This window comes from Rousettus aegyptiacus, unplaced genomic scaffold (assembly GCF_014176215.1).
Source record: "Rousettus aegyptiacus isolate mRouAeg1 unplaced genomic scaffold, mRouAeg1.p scaffold_m13_p_15, whole genome shotgun sequence".
Lineage (NCBI taxonomy): Eukaryota > Metazoa > Chordata > Mammalia > Chiroptera > Pteropodidae > Rousettus > Rousettus aegyptiacus.
This window is the reverse complement of record NW_023416290.1, coordinates 58,697,654-58,722,419: the sequence shown is the minus strand read 5'-3', so window position 1 is coordinate 58,722,419 and position 24,766 is coordinate 58,697,654. Positions and strand designations below refer to the sequence as shown.

Here is a 24,766-nt window from a genome sequence, read left to right as displayed (position 1 = left end):
GCTCCACCGTGTCCTCGGCTCCCCTGCTGCCTCCTCCCCTGCCTGGTGCCCCGCGCTGCTGCCCCTGGGGTCCTCCCTGGGGCCTCGTCCCCGAGCCTCTCTCCACACCCCACTGCGTTTCTCTGCCTCTCTACCTGGGCCCCCTTGTCTTCCTGCGTTGTGTGAACTACAGGTGTCAGCGTATAACATTACGGAGAGGGGAGCGCACTTCACAAGAACACAGCTCAGTGGATTTTCACCATGTGACCTCCACGTGACCACCGCTGTCCCCGGCACCCAGGTCACAGACATGCGGGTTCCTCCTCCCACACTGCTCCTGGGGGCTAGCGGCTTTTGACTGCAGCTGCCGTCCGTTTCCAGCCCAGAGTCCCCCTGGGCCCCAGGCCTGTTTGTCTCGTCCGCCTCAGCTGGGACTTTCTCCTCTTAAATGCACTTCTCCCCATGGCAGGGCCTTTGCGCTCCCCCTTCCCAGGCCCCGACCCCCTTCACCTCACGACTCCCCCGGTCCCACTGCCTCTGGGCCCCCTGCTGTGTGTCCTCTTCCTTCAGGAACTTCTCACAGTCGCGGGGGGAGAGTCGGGGCACACTCGGGGTAGAGCCCGTCTGCCCTCGGGAGCTGCACGGGAGAGGGAACGTGCTAGGTGTGTGCGGTCATGTTAATTAGTGACGTAGAGACGCCGTGTCTAGGCGGGAGGAACCGGGCCGTTTGCACGCCGAGCAGATCACTGCCTCCGTGAAGGGCCGCGTGCGACGGCGTTCGGCTGGCTGGGGCCTGGGACGAGGATGGAGGTCGGAGGCCTGACGGGCCCTTTCCACCAGCCTCGGCCCGTCATCCCCGTAACCGCAGGTCGATAGTTAGACTCCCCCTGGGCCTCATCTTCCCAGGGGAATGGCCAGGGCGTTCCGCGTTGGCTGGCGGCTTCTCATCGTCATTTTAATGGTGAAGACGTTGCTTTACGGGGTGACCCTCCTCCCGCGAGCTCAAGGCGGCCCTCGTGGTGCCCGCGTCTAGCGCTTGTAAACACCGCTGCGTGGAAATTAAACATGGCCCGAGCAGCAGCCGAGCGGGAGAACGACGAGCGGGCCTGCGGAGGGGCCTCTCTCGCTGCTTCCCCGGCGGCGGTCCTGGTGTACACGTGCGGGCGAAGGCAGCGCGATCTGGGGTTTCTCGCCACCCCCCACATACCCTCCGATACGTGCGAACACGAGCGAACTCACGAGGTAGGTCACCAGGCGGTCGTCGACGGGAAAAGGGACCTTACGCGGGTGGCTCCTCGGTGTCGCTCAGGTCTCACTGCGCACGGCGAGTGCCTGTCCCTGACCTCCTGCTGTGGCCCCCATCGCCTGTGCCTAGTAAATGTGGGGGGGTGGGGGGCGTGGCCCGGTGACTGGGTTTGGGTCTCGTTCTTCACGTGCGAGCCGGGAACTCTCGGCGGGCCGCCGCAGCCTCGGCTCCTCTGTCCGTGTTATTTAACGGGGGTGACAACGCGTCTCTGCTCGTCCTCCACTGCGGAGGGCGGACGACGACACAGGGGCGGGAGCGGCGTCCTGAGAGGGGCCGAGCTCGGCCGCCGCGGGACTCGCGCCTTCGTCTCGCTCCCTGTTTTCTTCTCTGTTCCTTAACATTCTCGCGCTGTCTTGCACATCGGGGTGCCGCGGACCTGGCTTTGTTTGCCACCGTCCTCACCGCTTTGCGACCTTGTGAAGGCTCACTTCTCCCAGCCTTGCTTTTCTCGTCTGCACACGGGGTCCAGGGCTGTCCCCCAGTGCTGAGAGCCCCGAGTTTCGTGGCGAGCCTTGTGGCCGCGGCGTGCCGGCACAGGGCGGGCAGTCAGCGTCGGGCGCGGGGGGACGGCCTGGTCAGGGCTGCGGAGGGGCCGTCGGTGTGAGCAGTGGACATGGTGCCATCGGGGCACGGCCGGCTCTTTTCAGGGGTGGAGGAACGGTCTGGGCAATGTTCCGCACGCGGTGCTTTTGACCTTGAAGGACCAGTCGGTGTTTGCCAGACCGGACCGGACCCAGCAGAACGAACAGTTTCAGGTAGAGCGACTTTCCCTTGTTCTGGTGGCGTGAGGAGCACTTGGTCCGTCTGGGGGAGTGTGAGGCACTCTCGTGCGCTGCGACTGTCGTCTGGGACGTCGGGGGCGAGGCGGTGACCGGCAGTGGTGCGGCGCGGCCGGCCCTTCCGCTCCTGGCCGTGTGTCGGGACGTCTGAAACCGCACAAAACCTTGCCCGTGAGCGTTCACAGCAGCACTTTGCACAGTGGCCAAAGAGGGAAATGACATAATTGCCCACTGACTAGACACGGAACGCGGCGCAGCCGCCCGCTGCCCCCGGCCCCCGGCCCCGCCTCCGTTTGCCGGGCCTCCGTCCACCCCCCCACCCCCGGCCCCGTCTCCGTTTGCCGGGCCTCCGTCCACCCTTCCCGTCCTTCCCGTCGCAGGCAGCGGGACGCGCTGCCGCCTCCCTCGAGGCCTTTCCCGGTCCTCCCAGACCAGCCTGTGTTCCTCCACACGTCCCCACCGGGACAGTAACCCGCCCGTCGGGGCGCTTCTCCCCCACGGTGCTTTAATCACTGACTGACTTGACAGACTCCCCGCTGAGGCCGCGGGCTCTCTGAAGGTGGGGTGTCTGACTCGCTGTTTTCCTGTAAGTCAGCCAGTGGCATGAATTGGCATTCACATATCGTCAAATGCAGTACGAATGAATGTTTTTCCTTTTTAAAAAACGACTCCATTGAGATATAATTCACATACCACACAATTCACCCATTTTAAATGTACCCTTCAGATTTTTAGTATATTCGCGGATATGTGTTCCTGTTACCACAGTCGATTTAAAAATATTTTCATTACCTCACAAAGGATCCTGTGTCCCAGCGCCAGCAAGGGGCACGTTTTGGCGCTCACACCTTGTCGGATGCATTAAAAATAATTACTTCCTTTCGTTTGCTCTCTCTCTGTTTTCGGTTTGTTTTTGCTGTTTCCGGTAGTGCTGGGGTGAACATTTTTCAGGTCCTTGGCTTTCTGAGCAGGAGAGAGATTTTATCAGGAGAGGGCTTACTGGGTCAGCCACTGCGAACAGTTTTATTGCTGTTGAAACCTATTGCCAAATTGCCTTCTGAAAAGATGGTTCTAATTATACCACCAGCGGCAGTGCTGCTAATTCGATGTGTGTAGAATGTTGCCTTACTGTTTTAATTTGTATTTTCTTGGTAACTTGCAAGATTGAGTATTGTCCCCCTGTGTTTGTTTACGAATTGTATCTCTTTTACATGAAACTCTTTTACAATCTGCTTTCCTGTCTCTTGCTGCCTTTGATTCTCATTTGTCTGTGTTTGGGAGGCAGGTGGTCTCCTGGCCACCATGCTGATGAGGTCTGTAAGGCTTCGAGATGCTCATTAAGTAGTTTGCCCGAAGTCTCCCGAGTTATTCAGGGCAAAGCCAAGTCTAGAACGCAGCTTTTAGCCCCAGCCCAAAGGACATGTCCACAGCTAGCCATACTCTCTGCCGTGACAGACCCGGGCGGTGAACAGCGGGTCAGTGAGAGCGAAGACACCTCCCGAAAGTGGCTGGAGGGATCGGGAGCATCTGTTTCGAACATTTTGGGAAGGGCCTCCTTAGCCTAATCTGGAATTTGGAGCCACTGCTGGAGCTTTGGTAGATCCATCGCCGCGTGACAGACGGCCCGGTGGGACCTGACAGGCAGCGCGGAGCCGCGTGCGCTGCTCGTCGGCCGCCCTTTCGTCGGTCGTTTTTCCCGTCTCGGGACTTCGGGAAGCACTTTCCCTGCCTTTCCCGTGACCGTTGAGAAAAAGATTCCCCCCTCCCCCCGCCTTTTTTTCTTTTCTCTCTGGCATGTTTGATATTTAATTCTTGTTTTAATCCCACAAACAACTTTTTATTTTGTTTTTTCTTCGTACCCGCCAGTTTAGATGGGCCAGACAGGAAGGAGCCCCCCACCCTTCCTCCTCCTCCTCTGAAGACCGTCGATCTCAGATCACGTGATGCTCTACGAATGAGAGTGGATCGTACTGTGAAGGGGATAACAAAAAATGGAATGACCGCTTCCTTCAAAAATTTTGTTTTTTACATGTAAAGTAGATAGGTTTTTCAGTTTGAGTGCAATTACTGTAGACCCCGAGGGCTCGTAGGGGATGCATTTCAGGGTTTCCAGGAATACCTTATGGAGAATAAGGGGCCGGGAAGGGGTGGACGGTTATGCGGGAGAAGGTCTCTTCATTTCCTTTCTGTAGTAATTATCGATCATGACTCATGCGCTGGGTACCGTGCCAGACACGGGCGGTGGGAGAGGTGACCTCTGATCTGAGCTTTGGGACGGGGCCAGCAAGGTTGTGGGAGGGGCCGGTCCTCGCAGGCAGCCGCAGGGAGCTCTGAGTGCTCCCGGTGCACTTGGGCGTAGCACCCGTGCCGTGTAACGTCAGGTGCCCACACGGCCGTGGGCTCAGGGATCCGCAGGAGAGGCAGCTGGCGAGACAGACGGGGCGGGGTGGCGGCAGCCGTCACGCTGGGCCGGGGGCGAGGACCAGCCCTGCAGGCGGGTGCACAGCGGGCTCGTCAGCGTGGTCATTCACTTCACCCTGGGGAAGGAAGGGACAGGCGGGGGGTGGGGGTTTGGGGATGAAAGGGAAGAAGCCGCAGTTTGCTGCCTTCCCCCTCCCTGGACGACATGGTCGTTTACACTCTGGCCGCCTCTCCTCCCGCGCGGGGGGTGTCGGCCCCTGGCGTCTGTCCTGCGGCTCCCCCGCTGCCTCCGCCCTGGTGACTTCCGTGTCCACACAGAGGGCCCCTTCGGCCCCTGCCCGGCCTGTGCCGCCTGCACGTTCCGTGGGTGGGCGTCACTGGCCCCCGGGGCTGCGGAGGGCTGCACACGTGGCTTCGCGTTCAGTCCCACCCAGAGCCCTGGACTCGAATGTCTCCCCGCCCCGCCATCTGCACACCCCAGCTCCGCATACGCCACTGCTGTCCGTCCCGTCGCTGGGGCCAGAAACCGTGAGGTCGTCCTTCACATCCCCAGACCCCACGGCTAAGCCCTCACCCGTACGTCGCGGGGCTTTACCTCCTCAGGACATCCCAAGTGCGGCCGCTGCCCACCGCCCCCGCCCTCACGGCCCAGTCGCAGCCGCCGCGCCGCCCCCGCCGCCCTGTCCAGCAGTCACAGGCCCGCCCGTCCTCAGCATCACGCGGAGTGCCGTCTGCCTCACGCTCGCCGTGGGCTCCCATTACGCGGGCAAGAAAATGCAATGAAATCCACATCATCGCCAAGAGTCTGCCAGGCTCCTCGTGATTTTATTGCTCCTTCTCCGAAATAATTCTCCCTCCAGGCTGTGTCGTTCAGTGCGCTGCAGCCGTGTTTGGTCTTATTTCTGTCTCGTCAAGAAAAACCCGCCTTCGCCCCCATCCCTGGCCCGCGCATCTCTTCTCTCTGCCGCGGCATTTCTCTCCGGGGCGTCGCCGGCTTTCTTCACTCTTCCCGTCTGCGTCAGGTGCCCGCTCACTGCTCGGCATCATCCTGTCTCCCTGCCTTTCTACCGTCAGCCCCCTTCCTCGCTGGGACACGGGCTCCTCGGGGGCCGGGACCAGTCTGTCCACCTAGGAGTGTGTGTGGCAGCCGCTCAGCCAGAGTTCGCTCGCTCCGTGTCCTACTCGGGCGCGTCACCTGCCTCTCCACCTGATCCTCCGAGTTCGTGAGCCAGGCACAGTGAGGACCTGCCTCCTGCAGTGCTGAGAGAGTACGAGACGATTAATCCACGTCGCCGCCACCGCTCTGTCTTACGCGGACGCCCCAGCAGCTGCTAGATCACCCTCCCCACACACACACCCCACTCAGCTGGGTGCGGATTTGGTTATTTGGTTCAAATAAAGACTTAGCCTTCAGGAGAAATACTGATATTTTGAAGGAAAATATTGCTCAGCCCACAGTTAACTCAGAATTTATGACACCAGTCCCCGCTCTGGTCCCAGGCCCCGGAGTCCGCCTGTGACACGGTCCCCTGGGAGGCCAGGGCGGGAGCCGCGCTCCGCTCCGCGGGCTGGGAAGCAGCTTTCACAAGCACAAGTTACTAGCTAGCGGGCGTTACTCACCGAGGCCCTTTAGGGTCTTTGCTCATCCCTGGGAACCGTCCTCCCCACGTGGACGTTAAGTGCTTAGAGCCGCGGCTGCCGCCCGCCACCCTCGGGGCTCTGCGGCCTGCAGCGCCCCCTGCTGCGTCCCCAAGCAGACTTGTGACCCAGGGAGATTTCTCATGGTTTGTAAAATCACATGTGTGAAAAGTCATGCAAAATGATGCAAGCCATGTCACATGTAGTCAGAGGGTTAGTGAAACGCTTTTATTATTTATCCACGTACATAATGGTAAAAATTCTGGGAAAGTTGAAGGATGAAGCTTGGGGACGGGAAAAGCTTGGCGTTGGGAGTCAGACAGGAAATAATTGTGTGAAGTGCTTATATTGAAAAGAAAGATCCGAGGCCGACATGAAATCTGAGCTTGCGGATGCCACGTGGGCAGCAGACGTCATCCGCGAGTCCAGGCAGCAGACGCTGAGAGGCCCTTCTCCCTGGCCGTGCCCTGCGCTCGCTCACTTTCCGTAATTCTAGACTTCCTGCGAATTATAGTGTGCTTTTCCGGTCATCTTTTATAACCCTAGGTATATGTTCTTTACATATTTTTGAATTTCAGTAAATTTTGAAATGGTACCGAAAAAGAGAATGCATTATTTTACTAGATTTTGGTATCAGAGATTACGGGTGAAATAACATGACTGCGATACTCGAAAGTGCCTAAAATATGGACTGACAGCTTAGAACACGCAGGATTTGGGTTCGAAGCCCTGCATCCTGTGTCTCACTCCTGTTACAGTGTCCTCTCAGGCCGTAGGTGTGCGAGCCGCCCTCGACGTTCACAGCAGCGCACGCGGGCGCCGTGTGGACTCCGGCCGACAGCGAAGGACGCGGTTTTCAAGCCGCGGCGGCCGCGTGCGCGACGTCGCCGCCTGCCTCCTGTTCCCGATGTGCCTCTCCCCTTGCGTTTTCCTGCAGATGGTGTGTGCGGTTCCCTCGGGAGTCCGGTTGAGCGTGTGTCGTCGTCACACCTGGGTGGGGGAGAGGGGAGGGTGAGCGCGTGCCTCGTTATGTTACAGTCGCCTGGAGGGGCCTCCGCAGGGGAGAGCACTAACTTGCGATTCGTACGGTCCCTTTGCTCTGTCAGAAACAGACGGGCGGGGTCGTGGGGTCGGGCGAACGCCGGCGCCGTGAGGGGAGCCTCCGACTTCCTTGAGTCCTGCGTTGGCGACGTACGTGCCGCGTCGTGCCACGTGGTGAGTGCCTGTGACAAAGTGGAGAAACCACTCGTGTAAGATAGGGAGAAGAAGAACGATCCGTGTGTCAAAACCCCAAACACATTAGTGGATTTACTAGTTACGAGAAAATCCCGATACGCCAAGTTTTAGGTGAACCGAAGTACAACTTCCTGGGCCGGTTTTACAAAGGCATTCTGCAGCTTCTCGAAGGATTTCGTCTTTGTGGGACATGGTGCCTCTCAGCGACATACAAAATCAGTGTGCTTCCCGCGGCGGAGCGGTCCCACTTTCTCTGGACCTGCCTGGCGGCCATGAGCAAGGTGCCCGCACAGCGCCACCCGGGCCAGACTCTGCCACTTCTGGTCTGGGAGACGGCGACACCTCCTTGCCTCCAAGTCCCCCTTCTTACCCATCTTCCAGCCAGGCTACAGAACGATCGGCCTAAAGCTGGCGCTCACCCGCAGTGATCTTCCGCTCAAATAGCATCAGAGGCTCCCCACTGCCTGCAGGAGTCAAGTTCAAATTCCTCAGCGTGTTTGGTACACAGTGTTCTTTTCAGTCCCGCCCAGTTCGTCCTTTCGCTTAGGCACTAGGCTTCCCTGCTGTTCGTGGGGCGGAGGACGTGCCCGTGCACACGTGCGTGAACCGCACTTGCCCTCCGAGGGGGCTGTTACAGGCCGTTTTTACCATGAGGTAATCGGGGCATAATGGGATGAGCCGACATGCCTCAGGCCTCCGAGGTAGGACTGGGATTTGAACCTGGCGTCCGGCCGTGGAGTCCGTGCTCTTCCTTGGCCTCGGTTACCTCCGGTTGTCCGGCACACTCACCGAGTTCATCGCATGTGCATCTCGCTGCCCCACACTGACACGGAGCAGAGCCCGCCAAAGGATGCGCCGGCCGGCATGGACCCCACGCTCTGGCTGTCTCTGTCGCAGAGGCTCTCGACGTCAGTGGAGCGGTCATTCGTTTGAAAGACAAGGATGGGATGAGAGAAAACGTCAGATTTAATGTATTCAGCGTCTCCTTCGCTTTATCGCCAGCTCATTACTTTGCTGCTCAGCCCAGGGAAGATGGGTTGGAAGTTGGCCATTCATCAGTGTCAAGGTGGCTGGGGCCGGAGCGGGGCTCTCCTGGGACCTCCGCAAAGCTGGGCTGAGGGCCAGGAGAGAAGTTACGCACTTTTCGAGTGTGTCCTATGGTCCCCGTTTTTACCTTGCCTTTCTCAGTCCCCAGCTCTACATCCAGCTGTCATTTGCTGCAGACATTGGGGTAGCCAGAGGCAGTCCAGTGTATGCGGAACTGCCTTTCCCAAGTTACTCCGCAGTCCGTCTTAATCGGGACCCTGCCAGGCGGAGGAGGAGACGGAGGACCTACGAGCGTGTGGTCTTTGCAGGCGCGGGTCCTGTCGGGTGCTCAGGCGGGGCCCTCCTCCTACAGGACAGGCGCTCCGTGTTTCTTTGTGCAAGATGCGTCGAATGAAATGCGAAGTAGTTTTAGAAGAAGGGGAGGTGGCTACGCGCTGCCGTTCACTCCAGAGGAGCACCTGGCGGAGGGGGGGGGCGCGGTCTCTCTCTGCTTCAGTTTGCTCGCCTGCAATGCGGAGACGACATGGCACCTCCCTTGAGGTTTCGGGGACCACCACGTACAGTGCTTGGCCCAGAGCCCGGCACATAGTAGGGCCTCAGGAGACGTCAGCTGCCGCTGCAGATGTCGTCCTCAGCACTGCCAGGGACAGCGGCACGAAGGCCGTGACGTGGCCACGGTGAGCTTCCGCTGCAGGCACGCGGCCCCCGCATTTCCTCAGCCCAGTGGCGTTTCAGGACGCTCCGTTTTCCCCTCCCGTGGGACACTTACGAACGACCCCTGGTTTTCCCTTAGAAAACTTCTTTGAAAATTCAATTCTTAAGTATTTTTGAAATAATTTTTTTATTTGGCCAATGTGTGCTCTGTTTAGAAGTCTTGGAAAACGTAAATGGAATGGAAGAAGTTATGCCTAGCCCTGCATGGGCAAATACCGTGGCCATTGTGGTACATTTCCTTTGTGTTGTTTTTTATTTTTTCCAATGGTTTTATTTTTAAATCGAATTTATTTTATAAAAATAAATCGCATCCTGTTTTCCTTGTAACAGACTTTTTCGGTATTACCGCAGCATCTTTGTAAATGTCGTTTTTAATGATTGCGTGAGTCGCAGGCTGCTGCTGCGCCATATCTTACCTAACCACTACTTCATAATTGGGTGTGCAGATTCTTTCTAATTATGTGCTAAGTCTTCATTCTTAAGATAACTTCACCTTCTGGGTGTTATATTGAGGTCTCTAGAGATATTCAGATATTTTCCAGGTAGTGCTTTAAATCGACGATGATATAACAGGCTGACGGCTTAACATAATCGCCTTCCGTTTTGGTGGAGCGTGTTTATGTACTTGACGAGAACAGGGAGAAACGTCGAATCTCCTGGCGTACTTGAATGATCGCTCGTCGGGGCCTCCGAGGGGTCGCCGTGTAAACCGAGTGAGAGGCAAACATGAAGCGTTGCTGACGGGGGCGGTTCGAGCGTCGGTCCTGCCCGCGTGCCCTTAGGAGGGGCTCGTTTTCGGGACAGGCCCGGCCGACGTCGGCTGGTTTGGCCCTCGTTAGTGTCTGCAGTGGTGGCACATGCCCGACTGGTCAGCCTTTGTCTTCGGATCGCTGTGCTGCCTGGTCGTATTCGCAGAGTGGACAGAAAAAAGCGTGAGTTGATTTTTCTTGCCATGTGAGAAGCTCCGCTGGCCGCAGATCGTGTTTCAAGCGGTCCGTGTCCTCGGTACCCTCACAGGTTGGGGGTCTGGGCGGGCTGTGTGACACAGTGGAAACAACAGGAGGAGTGAGCTCGTAGGTCCAAGTATATGTGCGGCTCAGCCACCGGTTACCAGAGTGACCCCAGGCCAGCTCACGTGGCCCTCCCAAGCCGCAAGTCCCCTCCCTGTGGAGCGGGCACGTTAATGCCCAGGGAGGTCATCCGGGTCAAAGCCCGGGCGGAGAGTCCCCGCCTGGCTCCCCGGCAGCCTGGGCTCAGGGGGGCGCGTCCCGGGCCCTCGGTGTTCTCGCCCCTGCGGTGGGCTCCCTGTGCTTCCGACCCGTTCGCTAGCTCGTCCCGTCCCACTGCCCTTAGCCAGCTTCCCAGACTGCCGTCCGCGGGCCGTTTCTCCCGCGTGCTCCCCGCGCTCCGCGGCCTCCGCCTGGTGCGTGGCGGGGGCCTGCCCGTCCACGCGGCCTGTCTGGGTGGGATGGCCTGTCTGTCAAAGTCCGGGTGTCAGAGAGGAGTAGCGCCTCCTAAGACACCGGGTCGTGCCCTTCAGCATGGTCTGTGTCGGTGGTAAAGGCGGTATTTAGCTTCCATCTTTTCTCTTTGGTTTGTTTTCAACTTATCTAGAAATGAGGGGCACAAGAGGGGGCCTGCTTGCTGGGAACCCCCGGAGAGGTCCCGGCCTGATAATACGGAACGATCAGTGAGTTTATTCTGACGAGAACATTCTCGCCTTTCTGTTCTCTACCTGTTTATAACATCGTGGCCGACCCAGTGCGCACACGGCTGTCTCGGCTCACGGCCTGGAAGAAACGAGGGTGGCCGCACCGCGGAATCGCCACGCGCTGCTTTTCCTGCCGGCCGCGGCCCAGCCCCGCAGTGCCCTCCTGCACACGCCTTTCCTCCCGGGGCGGCGCGCGGGCGGCACTCGGCATCGCACACAGATTCGTTCCCGTCTTCATCTCGGCGGGGTCGGCTGAGAGGGCGTGATTCACGCTAACGAGATACCGAGACCCCGCGTGCGCTACCTCGCGTTAGGCACACGAGGCCATTGACGCGCTGCCAGCCGGAGCCCCATGGGAGAGCTACCATCTGTGAATTGGAGATGATTTGATTATTTAAACAGTTTTGTTCATGTTGTGATTAACATAACTGTGTTGTATTAAGAATTAATTCTGGTTGCTTTTCTGCCCTCCTGCTCCCCGAAGAATGATGATGCCTAGACAGAGAACTCCGGCGGCAGCCGTTTACCCATTAATGCGTGCGCCTGCAGTCTGTGGAGTCCTCGCCCGGGAATTTGTCATTTATGGCCACCAGCCTCGGTGGAGCGCTCGGCCTCGCTCTGCAGCCATTTGCGCATCCTCACATTTCCTTCGTTGCACACGTGTGACGGCGATGACAGTTGCCATCACTCCACTGTGCTCACCGCCCGTGTCTCCCGGCTTCTGCTGCCAGCGCGTGGCCTCGTTCCGTTCTCGGCCCGTTCTTTAGACGGGAAGGTGAGGCCGGAGAGGTGGACTGGCTTCCGGAGGTGGCCACGCAACAGGCGGGGAAGACCGTGCCGGTGACCCAGACCCGGCTCTGACTTCCTCGCCGCAGGCCTCCCCCGTGGCCGTGTCCCCAGTGGCCGTGTCCCCCGTGGCCGTGTCCCCCGTGGCCCCCTGTCTCTCCCAGTCTTACGTCTTCCTCTGTCAGCAGTGACAGTGGAAATGGAGGCTGGAAGGATTAAATCCGTCACCCACGCCCACCCTCGGTTCCTTAACCTTGTTCCTGTTACCAGCACGGTGACAGGACCACGGGCTCAGGGCTGAGCGCGTGACCTTACGCGGATTGCTCAACTTCACTTGGCCTCAGCTTTGTCATTTGCAGAGTGGGCACAGTGACGCCCGCCTGCCCGAGTTAGTGTGAGTCTTAGAGCAGGAGAGCACCCCCGAGCTCCGCAGTGCGGCAGTCACCGAGCTCCGCAGTGCGGCAGTCACCGAGCTCCGCAGTGCGGCAGTCACCGAGCTCCGCAGTGCGGCAGTCACCGAGCTCCGCAGTGCGGCAGTCACCGAGCTCCGCAGTGCGGCAGTCACCGAGCTCCGCAGTGCGGCAGTCACCGAGCTCCGCAGTGCGGCAGTCACCGAGCTCCGCAGTGCGGCAGTCACCGAGCTCCGCAGTGCGGCAGTCACCGAGCTCCGCAGTGCGGCAGTCCCAGTCTGTGAGCAGGTGTTGGGAGCCCGTTGTTGGCTCCAAACATCATCGATTGTCACCTACGCCCTCTTTTCCTCCCTCCTCGTGCCTGGGGTGGGGACCAAGTGGAGAGAAGCCGTCTTATCTCACAAAACTCTGTCTGGGCATAAACCGTGTGAACTCGTGTTTGTGCTTTTTAATATCTTTATACAGATGGACTAAGAACTCCTTGGGGATGGGGCCTGGCATGTTGCCTTGTAGAAAAATATTTCTTAAGTAATAAAAAACACTGGTTCTGCGGTCTTGCCTACCTGCCGACTTTCTGGGAATTTGGTGAGAATTTGTTCTCTTGGAAAATGAAATCTCCTCGAAGATAATAACTTAATTTGTTTTTAGCCACAGGTCCTTAAGTGGAGCAGCTTCTAGTGATTATTTAAATAAATTGAATATAACTTCTTCCTTCCTTTTGTCTCTTGTGGTCACTGCTCGCTTATTTCCGCCCGAAGGCTGGGCTCACTGGACCATTAGACATTGGGTTAAGAATTTTATTTTTGGTTACATAAAATAAAACCTCCCACGTTTACTTTTGTTTAATTAACGGTCATTTTGTTTTCATTTTCCCATCAGAAAAGAAAGACGTGACTCAGAGCCTGGAGAGCTACACGTCCAAGTGCCCCGGGACGATGGAAGTGATCACGCTCCCGGACGGCCTGACCCTGCTGCCCGTGCCCTTCACCAAGCTTCCCATCGTCAGGTAAGCCAGGCCCCGCCGGAGCGCGAAGGGCGCACGTCACTCTGGAGCACCGTCCCCTCGTCCGGTCCTGAGTACACATCTTTAGAGGCGTGTCCGTTGGTCGCCGGCTGTGGATCCGGTCCAGTTTCTCGTCAGACCTCGTCGGCATTCCTGACATGAGAGCAGGGGTCACAGACGAGAGAATCAGGCCAGTGACATCGTCACTGTCACAGTCACGTGCCTATCCAGCAGCAGAGCCAGATGCAAGCCCATGTCCAGCTGTGTCGTGACCGCTCGGTCGCAGTACAGACCTGGCCTTGTCACTCTTCTGCTCACCAGCTTCCCTTTCTTAAGCGGTGCAGGTGCGCACGGCGTGGGTGTGGCTCCTTGGACACACACGTACTCCGGTGGCTTTGCTGACATGCCACCCCCACCCGTGTCCATGTTTCCCTGACATCAGTCCGTTTACGGCACGGCCGTTCTGTGACTCGCTGCATGTGGGAGCCCTTAGCACACTTCCCCTGCTGCCCGCCACGACCCGGGGCTCCAGGCGTCCCCTGCCTGCCCAGAGCCCCCGCCGCTCACCTCTCGCACAGACACGCCAGTGCGCACAGTCCTGGAGCGGCCTGTGTAGGGGACCGTCCTTCTTCACAGATCGTAAGGTGTTAGAGACGGGGGCTCTGTAACACTTGCCAAGTGGGCCCTTAAAAAAATTTATGACCGAATTTCATGGAATGATTCTGAGTTTCTGAAAGACTTGTGTGAAGACTGAAAAAACAGTGGAAACTTGCCATTTTGCTGGCCACGGAAGTGCTGTGACCTTAGGCGGTAGCCGGTGGGAGTACTAAGCATCTCCGAGGCGGTCTGGCTTGGCCATCGTCCCCAGGTCCCACTGGGCATTGTGACATGGCGGGAAAGGCTGTGCGGTACGTGAACAAGTCACTTAATCTCCTTGGGTGTCAGGGTGCTTATCAGAAAAGAATGGCGTAGGTCGTTGGGGGAGCTCGGGGGAGCGGCGTGCGGCAGCGTGAGGCCGTGCTGACAGCTGCGCCCCCCCCCCGCCCCCTGCCGCGTGCCCTCACGGGCCGGCAGTGCCACCGCATGGGGCGCTCTGTCGCCCGAGCGAAGCGCGCCTGTCCCCGAGCAGGGGGCGGGAAGGGCCGCCGTGCCCAGACGTCGCTGGCTGGCCGATGGGCACTCGGCACTGAGGAGGTCATCGGACAGCGTCGGCAGGCCACCCCGTCCAGACGGCGGACTGCGGCCTGAGACGGTGCCGAAACCCCTCGGAGCAGCCGGGCAGTGGCTCGGCGGGGAGGCCCGAGGAAGGGCGGGTGTCCTCCGGCGCACGCGGCCTCCTCGTCGCCGTACACACTGCCACGGGGCTGGCTGGGCCGTCCTGTGCGCGGGGCTTCAAGTGCAAGACGTTCGTTTCACGTGGCTCACAAAATCCGTGGCCCGCTCTAGCTCCAGACTTTGATCGTGCCCCTGGTCCTAACTCCACCCATCCTCGTAACCCTTGTAGAAACATTCGGAGTAGGCGCGCGTGTGATGGGGTTTTATTCCTTTGTTCAGGCTTCGTCTTCTGCTTGAAGTGCCTTTTCCTCCCTTACTCTGCCTGACGGTACTTAGTCATCTTTCAAGATTTACTTAAAGGATCATCTCCTACGTAAAGCCTTTTTCTAAAGCTGCACAGATAGAAATGTCTATACCTTCTGTATAAATGACAAATTATTTCACCTGTTAAGAGCAGAAAACCTAGCAGTGGCTAGCCAACAAGAGGTTATTTTCCCTAAAGTTTATTAGGAAGCCGGGAACAGGTGACCTCTCTGCAGTTCTGTCTGTGCCTCGTGATTGTCATATGGCTGCTGCAGCTCCAGGTAACACACCTGCATCCGAGACAGGAGGAAGGGAGGAGGGGCCGTGCGGGCGGCGTGTACCTTCTGTTTTTTAGGGAGGCAGGCGTGCTCTGGACAGGTTCATGTTGGGCTTCTGGGCCAGTCTCACAGGCTTGCAGCGTGCCGGGCTCTCCCGGCCTCTGTCACGTGTGTGGGTGAGGGAGGCAGTGAACACTGGCCCTGGGTCAGGTGACGCACTGGCCTTGGATCAGCTGGCCAGCAGTCAGTCGGCCATGTCTCCTGCTGCACTTAGGGAACTTGACTCCGCATCTGTGTGGACACTGGGGGTCCTGCTCTTCGACGAGCTCCTTGAAGAGTTCCTTGTCTCCGTGGCCCCTAGGCAGTCACGTGTGTTGAACGAGTGGACAGCTGCATGCCTGAGGATCCTCTGTACAGCAGTCGACAGAGCACCCCACCCAGACCATCTTCGGCCCGTCCACCCGAAGAGCCCGGGGCTGGCGGGGGGCTTCGGGAAGGGCTGAAGCTGGGATCCAGACAACCTCATCAGAGCCCGGCCTTCCTCCTCCTCGAAGCTCTGCCCTTGGCAGCGTCGGCTTCAGTCTCGGGCCCCAGCTGGTACCCGGTGGCGGCAGCTGCTCGTCCCCTGACGTCCCGGAGAGGGCGGGCAGCTTCTCTAACGCCTGTGGGGGAGATGCCGCTTCTTTCACGAACGCCCCCTCACTTTCCACTGCCTCTGATGGGGTCGTGGACCCAGAACTGAGCCAGTCCCCCCAAGCCTCGCACCTGAGAGGAGGGCGTGTGGCGGTTCTTAAAGCCCGACCTGAGAGTTGTCGGCACGGGCAGGGTGCGCTGCAGGTCGGGGGGCAGCCGACAAGGACCGCCACAGTGGCCTGCCCCCCGCCTTGCCGCTGGCGTCCGAGCTGTGGTGCTCGTGAGTCAGGGCCGCGGCCGCTGTGACCTCGGGGCCGCGAGCCCCGTCCGGAGGCGGCACCACCTCGTTCTCCGAGCTGCGTCTCCTCTTCCTTGGACCTGCGACGCTCTCCGACCGGAGGGCTGGCTGGGTGCTTCTGTTCTGACGCGTAACTGGGCCTTTGTTTTGGTTCGAGATTAATTTTCACACACAGGTAGTTTGGTTTTGGTGCCGCTCTCCCGGGTTTTTGCCGTGAGGAAGTATAAGGAGCCGGGATAAATGTGGTGTCCGCGCACCTCGATTCTTCAGCCTCTGTCACTTTCCTTTCTCCTTGTCAAATCAAGGTCGTTTTTCTCCGAAGCTGCACCACGGGTTGTCCTAGAATGCACCACGTGCTGCCACCTCCCCCAGACTTCTCTGTGCCATGGCTACGCGTGACGGATGCTGCATAAGCATTTCTTTGGGGTTCGGAGGGGAAGGACAGGAACTCAAATTTATTGATGTGTCTTATTTATGCTATGCCCTAGTAAATGCCCTTCATGTAAAATTGGGAAAATACCCTAAGATTTGTTCCTTAGCCTTACGTGTGAATCCTGGTTTTGAAGTTAATCGTGTGGCTTTGTTCGAGCTGTTTCACTTCTCTGAGCCTCGGTTTCCTCTTCTCAAATGGGGGCTGATGACGCACATTTCTGCATCGAATGGGAAGTGTGGGGCGGCGCGTTGCCCGCGAGGAGGCTGCCTGCGGGCCTGGACCCTTCCCGAGGGTGGCGGGCGCGCTTCCTCCTCCTGCGTGGGGGGGGGTCTCGTGGCCGCTCCTTGTCGGCTCTGGGTTTTGTCTCTACGTGTGAAGTGGAATCGGCTGAATTGAGCCCCGTCGCGCTCTCAAGGAATGCGGAAAAATTCCTGTTGTCCACAGCCAGAAAAACCTGCACGTGGCGATTACGTGGACTCGAATGTCCTTTGCTCCCGTGCTAGCGGGGCGACGTCTCGGGGCTGGGGAGCTCCGCATGGCACTGGTCTTTCAGTGTGAATTCTCCTCCTGGCTGGAGACGCAGCGGTGCGTCTTCTGACGAGACAGAGTCGCCGTCAGGAAATGCGAATTTTATTTGGTCTCTCTGCACCAAAGATTTTATCATTTGGAAAGCAAAGAATCGGTCATCTTCACGTCGCAAGGTTTTCAGCGCGGGGACAGTTACTCGGTGCCCGGTGCAGAGATAGAGGGTTCGCCTCTTACCTGCGGAGGGATCATCGCCGAGTGGGGGAGGCGGGCGGTGAGCCTGGGGTCCTCAGACGTCACACGGCCTGTGTGCCGGGGTGTTCGGTGCGCATGTCACGGTGCACGGAGCCTGGTCGCCGGCCCAGTGCTGCCCTAAGCAGCTGTGGCCCCAGGGGTGCGGCCACGTGCTGCACACAGGGACGCCTTCCGGCTGCGGGCAGTTCAGCTCTCAGGTGCCTCAGTGCGAACTTCCGCCTGGCAGGCAGGGGCACGGGGTGACTCGGCCCTGCCACTGGCCGGGGTGGGGAGGTTCCAGCGGGCGGTGTCCCCCGATCCACACGTGGGACGGTGTTCGGAGGCGGGGCCTTCGGGAGAGGACTAGGTTTAGACCAGGCCATGAGGGTGGGGCCCGTCAGGATCAGCACCTGTATGAGGAGCTGAGGGGACCTGGGCTCCCTCTTCCTCCTCGGTACGGGGACACAGTGAGACGGTGGCACCTGTGACCAGGCGGAGGGCCGTCCCTGGGACCCCAGCTGTGCCACACCCGATCTCGGACTTCCAGCCTCTGGGCCCGTGAGGAGCGAAGGTCCACCGTTTGAGCCGTCGGCCTGTGCTGTCCTATTAGTGCAGCCCGAGTGACCGGTGAGCACCCTAGCACTGGGGTGGCCCCCCGCACAGCCGACACCGTCTCGGGTGACGGACGGACGCCCCTTCACGAAGACGGCTGCTCGTAGGCAAGCCTTTGGCGAGACGCAGGCGGCGGAGAACGGAGTCCTGTCTGAGGCGTGAGAGGGGACGGCAGGTGGCTGTGGCACTGAGCGGGGCGGCGGCCCCCGTGACTGGTGTGCGGCTGGCGCCGGAGCTCGGCGGGTCTGTGGGACGGCTGCGTGCTCGTGCTGCGAGGGGCGTCGCCTCTGAGCCCCGCGTTCCCGTGCCCCGGACAGCGCCAGCGGTGCCGGGGCCCGGGCCAGTGTTCCTCCCTAGAGAGCAGGTCTGGGGCTACGTCAGTGGATTGGCCAGGCGCTTCAGGGCCTTTGCTGGGAACGTGGACTTTGTCGCCAGAGGAGCTCAGCAGCATGTTCGAAGACCAAAGCGCCCGATGAATGTCACGGAGTGAGCGTTGAAAAATGCTCACGTCTGTGAGTGAACTGCTGTGTGGAATTTAGACATGAGCTGATTCATTGTTGGTGACGTTTCGTAATTACGATTCTGGTTTTAGAATAGATGATTGGAGCCATTTTTTCCTATGAGGAATTTTCTAGTTTTTGACAATAAAACCATTCCATCAGTTTATGGGAGAGTACTTACCTGTTCTCTGTAACGTGGGCTCATAGAGTGGGTTCACCCCAAAGTGGTTTCAGGTAATCATGGTGCAAGCTAATAATAATAGTAAAAAAAAGCCAAAATATATTCTTGTTTTAATTCTATTCTCAAATTTGGTTAATCAGTATATGCTGAGTGCCTAAGATGCGCCTGGCCCAGTGGTAAATGCTAGGGATTTTGCGATGGTCCAGCACGAGCCTGTGTGGCCGGTCACTACCGCCCAGAGTTAAAGCAGAAGAGTCTTCAGTCAGCACTGTAAGGAATCTTATTTTATTCCCCACAAAATTCTCCACAGAAACGGTACCGTACCTCAACGCCAACACGGACCGCCACACCCCATGGAGTCACGTGGATGACCCGCACATACCGGTTGTGAGTTATCACAGGAGAAGCCCAAGCAGTGCGTAGATGTCATTAACAGGAAGCTGACGGGTCTTTCATTCCGTCGACGGTTTTCTTTGATAAACCAACAGCTCCTTCAACCTGGCCAAGAGCTCTAGTGTTAATGAGGATGTTTTAATTGGTGAAGATCGAAACCCTCAGTCAGAGGAGTTTTGAGACTCTTTGAGTGGCTTTCGTGCTTTTAAAATTTAAACTTTTAAGTTAATTACATTGTTCGAGGAGGGATTTCAGGCATTCATTCGTAAAAGGGCATCGAGACCACAATATTCAGGCCGGTTTTCCTTGGTTTATGAAACAGCAAAGTCAGCCTCCCGGGTACCAGGGAAGGGATGGCTCCCGGGGTCCTGCCATGCCCAGAACCTGCTGCCACCAAGCCTGTGCCTCCCTTACGGGTTTCCTAACCCAGAGCTTTTTGAAGGGGACAAGGAATGGTCGCATTCAGCTCTCGCATGTCCGGTCTGGCTGGCAGGCTGCGCCCTCTCCCAGGTCGGGCATGTGTGGCCAGCTTTAGGCACAGCCCGGCCGGCAGAGCTGTCCAGTGGGTTCACAGACGTGTTTCTGCCGTGAATAAGGCTGGGGGGTTAAAACCAAGGGCGGAGAGGGGGACCGCGTTCGCCCGCGTCGCCCTCCTCTGCCGGGGGGTTTTGTGGCACTTCCCCAGTTAGTGTTCTGGGTCGCTCCGCACAGTCCCTGTTGGCCGACTGTGCGCCGAGAAGCCAGCAGTTTCCACACGGAATCCCTAAAAGCAATGCTCGTCGTGGACGCTTTGTCCCTGGGATCCCGCTTCCCCGTCGGCGGCTTCACAGACCAGGCGTGTTATTAGTTCTGCTGCGATTCGTGCCAAATGCACATGGTTCCCTTTGGCCAGGCAGACGCTCATTCGCCTTGAGCAGGTGTCTTTCCGTAGGGTCAGACTGTGCCCCCGAACCCCCTCGCATGTTCTACAGCCGTCGACGAGATCTGGAACTTCCACGCTGCAGGTCACAGCATGGCGAGCTGGCCATGGAATAGAAAGCTCTCTGCGTTGCAGGTGGAACGGACTCGCTCTGCAGACGGGCCCGTGCTAAGCTAGAGCCCGCCTGGTCCGAGGTTTGCAGCCGCTCGTGGCAGGGTTGGGGCCAAAACACCGTTTCTTCACTCCAGTCCAGTCTCGTCATCTTTGCACCAGGAACGCGACTCTCTGTTTATAAAAAGTGCTGTTTGAAGGAGGGGACAGGAAGGGCTTCGAGTCAGGTGGTGTGACAGGTGCCTTACTTATGTTAACGCACTCGGCCCTCAGAGTAACCTGCTGAGGTTTGAAGGTTTGAAGATGTGGATCCGACTGCCCTCCCTTCCCTGCCTGAGTTTAGAAGCAGTAGAAAGGAACGCTTGGCTCAGGCATGGCTCAGGTCTGGCTGGCCGATGTCACCCCAGCCTCTGGCAAAGCTGGGTGACCGCACGCTCTTTCTTGGGCCAGACCCTGTTCCGTCCGTGTGGGGAGCAGGACGGCAGGCAGGCCCCGAGAGGACGGGAGCAGTGCACCCCTCGCCGTCCTTCCAAATGTAGCACCGCCCTCGGGAGGAGTGGGCGAGGGGCGGAGTGGGGCCAGGACTGGTACCCCAAGGACGGCCCTCCCCACGGGACATGGAACCCGAGAAAGGAGAAGTCCTCTTTCTGCACGGTGTCATCAGGGACCTTTTATTTTCCCCATTTTGTAAGTGAAACACTTGAGGTCCAGGAAGGCAAGTAACCTGCCCGGTTGTACAGGTCTGCGCACTAGCTGGGGAGGTGTCCCGGCCACAGACAAGGGCCAAGGGCAGACGGGGGCAGGGGCAGACGGGGCCGGGGCAGATGGGGGTCAGGAAAGACAGGGGCCGGGGCAGGGGATCTCTTCCGGCTGGTGTGCGTGGCATCCTGGCCAGCGTGAGGTCCCAGTGCAGCGCAGCAGGCATTTTTCGAGTGTTCACGAAGGGTGAGATTTGCCACCGTCGGTAATGAACTGCTCAGCCTTGAGTATCGCGTTTCAACAGATTTGGAAGCCGAGTTTGAAATTCAGCTCTCGGGAGGGCATTCATTCAGCATTTGCTGAGAGCTACGCATTAAAGAGTTGCCCTTGGCGCTGGACTAGAGACAGACTAGGCTTTGGAGAGCTCACGGCTGACCTGCAGCGGGTAGCACACGGCGTGGTTCTGACCCGTGTGATGAGAGCATCCTGAAGGGATGGTGTGCGGTGAGGCAGTCAGGTGAGCCAGGTCGGGCTATGGGACGGAGGTGCGCGAGCGCCCGCCAGTGCCCTGGGTTCTCGCGGGAACCGGACGAGGACCACGCACGTGGCCCTGACCCTCAGGGGCCGCAGCGTGTGCCTAGCACTGTGGGGCGCTCACGCACGGGACAGGATGCGCCAGGTGTCGGGGCTCCTTCCAGCTGACAAAGGTGAGGTCTGGGGGGTCTTCTACGAAGGGGTCTTTAGTAGGCTGGCCTCTTGCCGGGGCAGGAAAAATCAGCCCCGAAATCTCAGGAGAATGAACCTTTACTACAACGAGGGTTTGCGCGGCACACGAGTCTGAGGCACGTCGGGCCGTTTCCCAGGGTGGCTGACCTCCCCGAGGTCACCGGGTGGCCCAGGCCACAGGCGTCTTCTGCGCCTCTCCCCGCCCGGCCTCCAGGACTGCCGTGCGGTGGGGGCAGAGCGTGGGGGCCGGCGCCGCGTGCTCTGCGTCCGAGGCACCCGCACGGCCCCCTCCCAGCCGCCTGGCGCACTTCCTGCAGGGGGGCCGAGGGCGGGGCCGGAGGGGACCAGCAGCGAGTGTCACTGCCACAGCCTCTGACCACCCGTCTCCCGTCTTTCCAGTCTCGGGCCTTGGCGTAGTCCTGGTCCCAACCAGGGAGGTCGCAGGCGCCGTGGTTTGAGTCATGTGTCTCCTGCTGCCGCTGATCTCTGGCCGTGGGAGTTGGGCGGCATGCTTAATCTCCGTGTCAGTTTCCTTGTTGACGACGTGGAGAGAGTGGCGACCGCACCCGAGCCAGGACGGTGGGGTGCTGTTCGCTCGAGCACACGCGTGGTTCGCACGGCCGCGCGTGCTCAGGCTCCGTGGGTCGGTGAGTGCAGACGTGCAGAGTCAGGCCGCCTGCCCCGAGCGTGGGCCGCGACGAGCAGACCTCACCACTGGGGACGCAGTGGCGCTCCCGGTGGGGACGTCCGTGCGCGGGCCTGGACCTCGGGCCTGGACCTCGGGCGGGGCGCACTCTGTCCGCTGTGGGCGTGCCTGGCAGGCCGCGTGAGGCCCGAGGTGGAAGGGCAGGAGGGACGCAGTGCGGAGCAGGCCGCAGCAGACCCGCGGGGGAAACCGAGTGACCCCTGCGGCAGTGCGCGCGCGAGGGGCCCCAGCTGCACTTTGCAGGCGGGGGCGTGAGTCTGGGGACGGCGCTCGCCTGGCCAGCAGGGCGGTGGGATTTCAGCCCTTTCAGCCTGGCCCTTCTCGCTGGGGCCACTGCCCCCGGCCCGCGGACTGTCCTCACACGCCACCGGCCGTGTCCTTCCTTGGTCATCTGCTGTTCGATTGATTGTTTTTCTGACTCGTGCTGTTTGGTGCTGCGTTGGCCGAAACCACACTAACGAGGCCGTTGACGTCTTTCTGTTCTGTTTGAAACAACAGGCGTGTGCAGCTGCTGAACCTCCCCACCAGCCTGCGGCCACAGAAAATGAAAAGCCTGCTGGGGCAGAGCGTGTCCGCCAAGAGCCCCTTCATCTACTCGCCGATCACCGCCCACAGCCGCGGGGAGGAGCGGAGCAAGAAAATCGGTAGGGCCGGCCCCGCCCTCCCGCCGCGCTCAGCCTGAGGCGCCCTGCGGCTCTGCAGGGGGCAGGCGGGCGCCTCGCGGTGTGCTCCACGGTCCACGCGTGTGCCCCACGGTCGCGTGTGTGCCCCACGGTCACGTGTGTGCCCCACGGTCCACGCGTGTGCCCCACGGTCGCGTGTGTGCTCCGTGGTCCACGCGTGTGCCCCACGGTCGCGTGTGTGCCCCACGGTCCACGCGTGCGCCCCACGGTCCGCACCGGCCACCGGTCGCTTCTGTTTGCCGCCTCTGTCCGGCAGTTGCCACAGATCTGATTTTTAAAAATGTCTTTCGTAAAGGGCGATGTGTGTGCAAGTGCTAGAAGCCAGGGGACCTCTGTCAGCCGAGCCCGAAGCCGAGGCGCGGTGCCGAGTGGCGATCAGGCGGTGCTCCGGGCCCGGCCTGACTTCCGAGTCATCCGCAGGATGCAGGCTGCCGTCGCTCGGGATCGTCGGGGTGGGGGCGCTGCGTTATTTTCTCTGCTGAGCACGGGCAGCCCTTGTTCTGAGGGCGCTCGGGGTGACCAGTTCCGAGGCGCCTGCCGAGCTGCGCTGCGGGTCGGTTGAGAGCGGACGCTGCTGTCCCCGGGAGCCCCTGGGGTGCCTCTCTGTGCTAAGCTCCCCGACCTTGTCCCGGCCCCGCCCGCACCCGTCCTCTCCCACACCGACCGGGGCTCCTGTGAGCCTTCGCGCGGCCCTCCGTGCCCTCCCCGGCGCCCTCTTTCCGGCCAGCCCCCGCTCCCGCCCCTGGCATTACGAGACTGTGATCGCCGATCGCTGCCAGGCGGCCTGCACGCCCCAGTGACGGAGCCGAAGGGCGGGGGCCGTCCTGGCGGTCATGGCCGATCCCCTCCGCGAGTGTCAGCAGGGGGCCTGCGAGTTTCGCTCTCTGCTCCCGAGTCTGGCGCCTAGGCCGCGCGGCCACCCTGAGAACCTGCTCCCTCTGCTTTCGAAATCCAGTGCTTTCTTCTCTTTCGGTTTTCCTCGTTTCTGCTCTTACTTTCTGCGCCCCCAGAGTGGGGGGGAGCATCCTGACTTCACGTGGGTGTCCCGTTGCCCTTACGGCGCCCCCGCAGCCAGCACGGCCCTTGGCTCGCCCGGCCCGGCCGCTGGGACCATCCGCACCGGGCCTGCCCTTCCATTCTCCCCAGCTCACGCCCCGCCCCCCCCCGCCCCCCGCGCCGCACACCCAGCCTCACGCTGCTGCCCGCGCTTCGGTCGCAGCGCCTCGGGCCGGGCTCAGGGCCCCGTGTCTGCCGTGGCCTCTGCCGGGAGCGCAGCCCCGCGTCGTTGGCTCCCTCGACCGCCCCCTCCCCAGAGGGGCCTCCTGTGGCCGCCGCACCTAACAGGCCTCCCTGCCGTCCCCCGGACCTCCGCTGCCGGGTTTCCCCGTGCGGGTCCGTGTCGGCCTCCCCTCCCCCCGTCTGCCCACTGCCGTGCCCCCAGCTGCTGGAGCAGTGTCGAAGGGTGAGCCAAGGCCTGGGGTGGTTGTGGTGAATCCCATTTTGCAGAGAAGGAGACTGGGACTCAGGAAGTGTAGATGACGTGCCCAGGAACTCACGGCAGAACCCGCGTCCGTCATAGCACGGCCCCAGCCGCAACGCTGCTCCCAGCTTGGGGTGGGCAGCAGGGCACAAACACGCCGGAAGCAGACAGGAGGCAGTCGGGCTCTCTGAGACTGTAGCAGGGTCACCGGGCAGCACCTGGCGACTTACCGCTGAGCTGGGGCAGGCGGCAAGTGCTGGCTGCACCGGGAGCCGGGCGCCTTGGAGGGCGGCAGGGAGCGGGGCTGCTCCGAGGAGCGGGGTGATGTGGCCCGCGGGCCCGCGCCCTCTGTTCGTTCGTTCGTTCATCTACCTATTTATTTATTATTATTTACGCCTACAGCACCTGGTCTTCCTAGGTGGTCTCCCATCCAAGTGCTAACCAGGCCCGGCCCTGCTGAGCTTCCGAGATCAGACGTCAGGCTTGTTCAGGGTGGCGTGGCCGCAGACCAGGGACCGCGGCTCCACTGGGGTGTGAACCCAGGACCTTCTGCTTGTAAAGCAGACGTGCTAACTGCTACGCTATGGAAGCACATCCTGTTCATTTTTAAAATAAGAAAATAAAGGAAGAAATCGTTTAGAGAAACTTCTCAAGGAGATCTGGGGGCTGCAGGTGTGAGACTTCTTCTCAGGACCTGATTCGTAGGGCTCAGTGCAAAGTGAAAATTCAGGGCCCCTCTTCAAAAAT

At 59.9% G+C, this 24,766-nt stretch overlaps 1 protein-coding gene across 9 annotated transcripts in view; it reads left to right on the top strand.

Annotated features, from left to right (window-relative positions):
* TRAPPC9 (trafficking protein particle complex 9) overlaps window positions 1-24,766 on the top strand; it is a 218,830-nt gene that overhangs the window by 46,907 nt on the left and 147,157 nt on the right. For all 9 annotated transcript variants that reach the window (XM_036233060.1, XM_036233059.1, XM_036233061.1 and 6 more), the window contains 2 exons: window positions 12,907-13,033; window positions 22,355-22,500. In XM_036233060.1, the coding sequence (XP_036088953.1) occupies window positions 12,907-13,033; window positions 22,355-22,500 (273 nt within the window). The remainder of the gene's footprint in view (window positions 1-12,906; window positions 13,034-22,354; window positions 22,501-24,766) is intronic.